The sequence below is a fragment of the Gymnodraco acuticeps genome, unplaced genomic scaffold, assembly GCF_902827175.1.
Source record: "Gymnodraco acuticeps unplaced genomic scaffold, fGymAcu1.1, whole genome shotgun sequence".
In the NCBI taxonomy this organism is placed as follows: domain Eukaryota; kingdom Metazoa; phylum Chordata; class Actinopteri; order Perciformes; family Bathydraconidae; genus Gymnodraco; species Gymnodraco acuticeps.
The window spans coordinates 2,223,933-2,232,401 of record NW_022991375.1 but is presented as its reverse complement, the minus strand read 5'-3'; the positions used below and the strand labels follow the sequence as shown (position 1 = coordinate 2,232,401).

At 38.9% G+C, this 8,469-nt stretch overlaps 1 protein-coding gene and 2 non-coding genes across 3 annotated transcripts; all 3 read right to left on the bottom strand.

Moving 5' to 3' along the window:
• Positions 1-46: 46 nt before the first annotated feature.
• On the bottom strand, positions 47-2,173 carry bet1 (Bet1 golgi vesicular membrane trafficking protein). Its single transcript, XM_034241058.1, has 4 exons — positions 1,983-2,173; positions 1,700-1,806; positions 1,285-1,341; positions 47-741 (listed from the first exon to the last, which is right to left on the bottom strand). Exons 1-4 carry the CDS (start codon positions 1,999-2,001, stop codon positions 586-588), a joined length of 339 nt encoding a protein of 112 aa, XP_034096949.1. The 5' UTR covers positions 2,002-2,173; the 3' UTR covers positions 47-585.
• A 3,482-nt stretch (positions 2,174-5,655) lies between these two features.
• trnae-uuc lies at positions 5,656-5,727 on the bottom strand. Its single transcript has one exon. It is a non-coding gene; the product is annotated as a tRNA-Glu (tRNA).
• A 1,682-nt stretch (positions 5,728-7,409) lies between these two features.
• Positions 7,410-7,481, bottom strand: trnae-uuc. The gene has a single exon. It is a non-coding gene; the product is annotated as a tRNA-Glu (tRNA).
• Positions 7,482-8,469: the final 988 nt, after the last annotated feature.

Here is an 8,469-nt window from a genome sequence, read left to right as displayed (position 1 = left end):
TTTCGGCAGATTTTCTCAGTATGTAAATCGCACACCGACACTGTTCAATTCATCTCATAACATGTTTATTTACATTAAAAATATTTTACAATAAACATAAAACAAAGAACAATACTATCCATTTATGTATGGATGCCAAATGTTGTACTTTATCCATTCATTCTTAAAAGAAAAAAGACTAGATTATTGGCTTTGAGTGGCATTCTATAACTTAATGACAGATTTACTATTTGATCATGTTTACCATACAATGTGTTAATGACTGCATTAAGGTTATTGACACAGGAGTATCAGTTGTAAATTGGCTGATAAAGTACACCAATTGCGCATACTTCAGATACCACATACCTAGTTCACGTGGTCCATTATTTAGACAGTGGTTTATTTGTAAGGATTCAATCATACAGCATCAGAAGGACTTTATCGAAGACTACATTTGGGATTTTGAAATACTCAGATACATGGGCACATGTGTAGCTGAGGAAAAAAATCCCTGCGTGTTCTCATCAGCATTATGTTGGTTTGATCCATCAGCATGGCACAGGCTGGGGATGAGGAGTTAAGAAGTTCAACTGGGTCCTCCTATCACCTCAGCTTGATGAACCAGTACAGGACGAAGAAGACGAAGAAGCAGAAGAGCAGCATGTAGCACAGCAGCTTGGTCTGGCTGCCTCTGGACAGCTGCTTGACTCGGCCGATGGTGGCACCCAGCAGGCCGCCCGTCGAGTCAAAGTCTGAGTCCTAGTGGGAAAGAGGGTTATAGAGAGTTTAAAGTCCAGGCCAGCAGCAAACAAACATAGACCCGAGATTACTCCAGTGACTCTTGGAGCAGTATGGCACTATTCAATGACTGAACTCAACTCGGTTTGAGAGGGGAAAAGCGTTCTTTTTAAATCCACTTCATTTATTTGAGCTTTTTTTTTTTTTTTTTAAAGTGACAAACTTTTAAATATAATTGATTAAATAAAAAGTACCCAACAGTATACAATTGTTAAAATAACCTCTCTCTCCATCAGCAGAAACATTTAAATTATACTTCCAGATAATCTATGAATAAAACAATCAAATTATAGCATGCCAGTCATAATACATTGTGTTAGTTCTTATTTTGTGGTCAATACTTCTGTACATAAGAATTTAATCCTGGACTTTTAATTGTAAAACGTTACATTATAATATGTTAACTTTGACTTAATACTCTGAATAGCTCTTCCACCAGTTATATACTCTTGTGCAGTGTTTTAACATTGTTCAGGAAGAGAAGCAACATAAAGTAAAACTCACCATTTCATCCAACATTTTATTCTGGTATTTGACTTCTGTCCCAATGTCGATGGTCAGCTGTTAATATCAAGCAACAATACATATGAATCATATGCACAGTAGCTCATGTAGTTACAGTTTGGCAATGAAAGTATTAAGTCCCAGGCTCCTTCAACAGCTCAACATAAATATATTCAAGACAAAAACAATAATAATAATATTAATAATAATAGTGAAAAAATAAACAGGAGGAGTAAACTATAGACACGTTAAATAGAAACAAATGTCCTTACGGGGACAATACATTATATCGTATCGTAATAAGATGAGCTAAAAACAAAATGTACCTTTATCAGAGTGGACTACACAGATCATGTGCAGTATATTCTGCTAAACCAAATATAAAAGCATTAATCAACTACATTTAGTTACTTACACTTTTCAAAGCGTGGACTTTAGACCTCAATCCCTCTTGTAGATGTTCATTTTCCTCTTCATACACACTGTAGCCACTTGCTACATAATTCCCAGGGCCTCCTTCACCTGAATGAAACGATAGTTAATACATAATCGGTTGGCTATGTTGTCCTTACTGTAAATTAGCCCTGTAACGTTTCACAACAATATCAACAACATTAGCTAACGTGAGCTAGCTGTTTGCTAACTAGCCAGCAAGCTAGGTATTAGCTTTAAATTAAACATGTCCGTCTGTCTCTTACCCGCACCAGCGCGTCTCATCTTGAAAGGCTGACGGTACACACTGTCCGGTGGTTTATGTAACGTGTACGTGACAAATGTAGACCGAATAAGCTAGAAATGAGAGCTAACAGTAATCAAGTAAATATGGTGAGTTAGTGCATAGCAAACGCCACGACATCATACGGTGGCCGAGGAGGACGATCCCTGTGTGACGAAACCGCATAATTCATGTTTTGCAAAAAAGGATTGACAGCCTACATGCAAAGTAAGAACACTGCTTGGTATTTTCAAATGTAATTATTGTTTTAACACTGATTGAAATAATAAGTCATACAAATAAGATGAGTTAATTTAAAATAAACTATCTGTTTATGCAGTTTATAGTTGATAGTGTGTAGAGAATACAGGGCTATTTTCACGTTGAAATCATAGTTGAAATAACAACAGAAAATAGTATGTGAGGATACAAACTTATTAAAGCCAAATTACACTTAGCAGCAGACTCACTCTGTTGACCTGCCTCATGTGCATGCTGTAACATCAATAGATCCACATTTATATACATAATTATATTTAAGTTAATTATTGTGTCAACAGTAAACATAATCTTATATCCAAATAATGTGACTGCTGTCATGCTTTCTTTCAGTCTCATGGTGATGTTATTTGAGTATTATCAAACAATTCACAATCTCTGTGATATAATATACACTATCTGTTACGGGAGCATAATAATAATAGATATTTCGTAGGTGTTCGGATCAGGGGGTCACGGGTTCAAACCCCACTGCAGTCAGCATGTCGTTGTGTCCCTGGGCAAGACACTTCACCCCACATTGCTCCTGTGGGGATTGCCCACAGTATTGAGTATGTAAGTCACTTTGGATAAAAGCGTCTAACAAGTAACATGTAATGTAATGTAAAATAGAGATAATAATGTACAAGTTACTTCTCCTTCACACCAAAAACGCCATGGTCCAATGCTTGATTTCTATATAAAAGAAAACAAATATCAAGGCAAAGTGCTGAAAAGAAAACAACATATTTTCTCATTTTTAAAACACAGGTCCCAAAGAGAAAAACATAAATGGGTTGATCTCCCTTTGCTAGGAGCACCATAGACTGTATATATGGGGAGCAACATATTATTATATGGAGAAAATTGCTAAGATGTTTCTTTTAGACAAAGACAGATTGTTTGCTTTGAACATTTTGAAATGTTACCACCATAAAATGGAGACACATATCCTTTGTGGATTTAATAATGGGGCTTACTGACACATCCGTCTGAGCTGTGTAGGATAGAAAAGAGTTTCTCAATATTTCCAAAATCCTAGAGGTGCTATTTAGCAGGGATTAGCTGTCTTATCCCCTCATTCATCATCCCTCACCTTGCCTTGTGCCAATATTGCAGAAGACAGCTAATATGATATTGGAGATCACTATGACTGTCATAATGTTAATTTATTCCAGTTCAATATCTTATAAATAAATACAACTTTAAGCTTCTATCTACCATAGTGCATTTCAATGCCCTATCACTCATCTTTTTATGTATCACCCAAAGGCTTTGCTGCATGCATGACCTTGACAAGCGTGTCCAAAAAATAGAGGATATTGATTGAACTGTGTGTGCATCTCATTCAATGTGGATCTGAGAGGATTGGATTTGTCAGATGGGTCTTTAGAGTGGGCAAAGGCATTTGGATGGTTGGAAACTGTTCTTAATCTTCATTGAAACTCTGTGGATCCATAGCACTCCTGTTGCAATGATCCACACACACACACACACACACACACACACACACACACACACACACACACACACACACACACACACACACACACACACACACACACACACACACTTTGGCCTGAATGTACACAGATGCACACATGACTTAGCAATCCTGTGGTAAGCTGTGTGTAACAGCCTTTATACGAAATGTATACTATGTACATATGCTACCTTAAGTGTCTGCAGCAGATTTGAATCGTATGGATTCAATAAAATAGTTTTCTGCAATCAATCAATCAATCAATGTTTATTTATATAGCCCAATATCACAAATGTTACATTTGTCTCAGTGGTCTTCACAGTTTGTACAGAATATCAGTATGACAATATGACACCCTCTGTCCTTAGACCCTCACATCGTACAAGGAAAATCTTCCGGAGAAAACCCACAGTTTAAAGGGGAAAATGGGAGAAACCTCAGGGAGAGCAACAGAGGAGGGATCCCTCTCCCAGGACGGACAGACGTGCAATAGATGCCGTGTGTAAATTGAAAGGATAATACATTTGCAACATAGGTAGTCCAAATGTTTGGAAATGCATGTGTGTATAATAAGAAGATGAATCCACGAGGATATACATCCAGGACCCATGATCCAGGACCACAGCCACGACTCAAGATACAGGGCTCACGATGCAGGACACAGGACCGCAGGATCATCCATGACTCCGGATCCCGGCGTATATAGACACCAAAAAGAAAGACATTTGGGGAAGCTGGGTTAATCGGAACATGAGAGTACACAGGTATAGACAGAGAGAAGGAAGAAGTAAGATGTCCCCCGACAAACTAAGCCTATATCAGCAAAACTAGGGGCTGAATCTAATCAGCCCTAACTATAAGCTTTATCAAAAAGGAAGGTCTTAAGCGCACTCTTAAAAACGGATAGGGTGTCTGCCGCCCGAACACAAACTGGAAGCTGATTCCACAAATGTGGAGCTTGATAAGAAAAGGCTCTGGCTCCCATTGTACTTTTAGAGACTCTCGGAACAACCAACAACCCTGCATTCTTGGAATGCAATGCCCTAATAGGACAGTAGGGTATAATGAGTTCTTTAAGGTAAGATGGCGCCTGCCCATTAAGGGCTTTGTAGACGAGAAGAAGAATTTTAAATTCTATCCTGTGTTCTATAGGGAGCCAGTGTAAGGCAGCCAGAACAGGAGTAATGTGGTCCCTTTTCCTAACTCTGGTTAGTACACGAGCTGCAGCATTTTGAATCAGCTGAAGCGACTTGACTGACTTCTTGGTACACCCTGATAATAAGGAGTTACAATAATCCAGCCTTGAAGTAACAAATGCATGGACTAGTTTCTCTGCATCGTTTTGAGGCAAGATATGCCTGATTTTTGCAATGTTACGATTTTTGCAATGAGTACAAATGTAAAGAAAGTTAAGCTATATATCAGTTTATCAGACTTATAATTTGGCAAAAGTTTCTCAGAGACAATACTTGTTATGTCATCGATATCATAATCAAAAATACACTTTTTCTCGAAAAGAATAAAAGAGAGGATTAATACCTCTTGAAAGCACTTGAAATGTTTGGCTCTATGAAACCTGATGTACTTATATGATTCTGTTTTCTTCAAGGTTATATCTTCCTGGTCGAATGTACTTATTGTAAGTCGCTTTGGCTAAAAGCGTCAGCTAAATGCAATGTAATGTAATGTAATTGTATATAGTTGATATGAGGCATAACTTTCTTAAATCCCTTTGGGGAAATTCAATTTGTCACTAGGTTGTTAATTTACAGACACAGGCACAAGGCCCAGTGACATGTAATTGTTTTGTCGACATGTTAACTGTGTTTCGGTGCCTACAATCAGTAAGGGTAATCTCGCTCAAAGAAACCAAATCAGGGTTGGATTCATATTCTCTCTCTCCCTAAAACTGTAGTTCCCATACCGGGAGTCGAACCCGGGCCGCCTGGGTGAAAACCAGGAATCCTAACCGCTAGACCATATGGGACCTGAGGAACCACCACTATCTTATCAACCAGCTTTCAAACAGGGGCAACTGGCTAACCTGGTTCTTTCCAAAGGTAAAACAAGCTACTGGCTGTATTGACAACGTGTATCTTGTTTGTTTGATCTGTACAAACACTGTGGAGAATCAAGCCTGAAATGGGCCTGAACATTTCTTGTCTGGGAACAATTGTCTGCCAACCTAAAGGCCCCTGCAAAGGAATCCAGGAAACTATATGAATGTATTTTATATTGCTAAATACTTTATTTTGTGTTGTTTCTGTTTAGCACTTGCGCTATAAGGTGCTGCTTTGCAAATTGTGTTATATTTAGACAGAGCTGGGCTAACTGTATATTCCTGTATCTTTAAGCTAAGCAAAGCTAAGATAAGCTACAGAAACCTAGTCCAGTTATATATTCATCATACATGAAGAGTGGTATCAATCGTATCATCTTACTCTGCAATCAGCAATCATTTATAAATATGATCAAGTAAGAAAATAAATGGCAGAAAAGATTGATGAGGGACTTATGCATTGGCTACTCTGCTCATACATTTATGGATTTATTTTCTTCCAATACTTGATCTATGATGGCTCAAGATCAAAGGGATACTCCCCAGTCAGTTAAGTATGCTACCATTTGGTGAGAGGGGCTATTTAGCTGAACATGAGAAATGCTCATAGGCTATCTTTGTACCACACGTCTCACTGGATACTGCTGATGCTTAACAGTATCTGGCTTGCCTTGATTAGCATAATTCCTCAAGAGAAAGGAGCAATGGATGAGTCAGATGACGGAGGAGTCACAGTGTAGAATGAAACATGCTGGAGGATAGATCAAGAGGATGCTATTGTGCTTCCTACTATTAGTCTCAGGAGAAAGGATTTTGATTCCCACAGTTAACATTGCTTTGAACTGCAGTTAAATGAATTCTAGCAGCTCATTAGCCATGCTCAGAAATGATTTGGATCCTGAATAGATGGTTGCGTTGCTCAGAATGAGCCTAAATCTGCATTCATTAGCAAATGAGTTTTAATGAGGTTAGAACAAAGCTGGGTGAGTTGGGAGACAGTGAGAGAACTGTGAATGAGAGGATGGAGGCTAAAATGAAAGACAAGCAGCAAACTACATAAAACGCATGGAGCCCCAATATTTAATTATTAGATACATTACCTAAACTCTGTTAGATATTGTGAAATGAAATGTCATGATCAATTTTTTCATTTATTGTCTTTTTTCATAAAACCTTTATTTCCAGTGTTTTTCAATCTCACCTTTCAGGTGGGTTTGTTACTGTGCCCGCCCCTTCACTTCCAAGCCAATCACCTGCGTCCTCAGCAGGCCAACGACCTCCCTATGAGCCAGGCAGATCCTTTTGGCTACAACAACCAAAGTAGTCTGCATGTTTTGTTTTGCACAGAGTTTAGTGTTTTCCTTAAACAATTTAGAATTGCAACACCAAAGAGGTAACATCATAATAAAAGAGAGGATTAATACCTCCCCTAACTTAATTTTCATGATAATCTGTTTTGTGTTCCCCGATAAATTGGAAAAGCCCACTGACATGTAATTGTTCTGTTGAGATGTTAAGCGCGTTTAGGTGTCTACAAATCAGTTAAAGTAATCTTGCTCCAAGAAACCAGATCAGGGTTGGATTCATACTCTCTCTCCCTAAAACTCCAGTTCCCATACCGGGAGTCGAACCCGGGCCGCCTGGGTGAAAACCAGGAATCCTAACCGCTAGACCATATGGGACCTGAGGAACCACCACTATCTTATCAACCAGCTTTCAAACAGGGGCAACTGGCTAACCTGGTTCTGTCCAAAGGTCAAACAACCCTCTGGCTGTATTGACAACTTGTATCTTGTTTGTTCTGTACGAACACTGTGGAAAATCAAACCTTTGATTATACTCAAAGCCTCAAAGTTTGAGGCTTTGAGTATAAGGACAGAGACAACACCACATGGCTCTAAACCAGGGGTGGGGAACCTCCGGCCCCCGGGCCTTTTACGGCCCGCGAGACAATTTAATACGGCCCTCGAGGTAACACCAGTAACACACGCAAAAAAGAAAAAAAATTAAGAAATCTAGACCGCAAAATAATTAAACAAGCGAGTGCCTGTTTTTCCTGGCCAAGGTCAGGGTCCTTGAACACAACACGAGCCTAACGTGTCATCACGTGGTATATGTCTCGTCCGACAGGGGTTTAGAGCTGCCGGAGAGCACCAGAACGCCGCTCCGGGCCGGGACTTCACAAATGTCAGTAGCCATAAGGAGCCGTACACATGCCGCAGTTTTTGCGTGGCTGTGTCTTTAGTTGTAAGCCCAGTGGCGATCTGTTCATCTGTCATACTGATCATACAGTCAATAACTGTTGTTATTAGCATCTGGTTAGCTAGCTATGCTAACAAATATGAGAAGCTTTTTCTCCAACCAGTGAGGTAAAGGCACATCTTTATATGATCATTATAGTTCTAAAAAAACAAGAGAATAAAGTAAACGGGTATAAAATACTATATGACAGTAAAAAAAAAGTTGTTATTAATAAACGAGAATACAGTTTGAAAGGGGAGTGATTTGTAAAATATCCATAAAGAAAAAGAAAATCTGCTTCCAGTTCTGTTTCATATGGGTGTTGAGAGATGTATCCATAGATCTACTAATGTTGCTCTCAAAGTGCACCAGATTGATGCTTTTAACTTCAATATTTAAAAAAAAATCTTCCCGGGGGAACATGCCCCC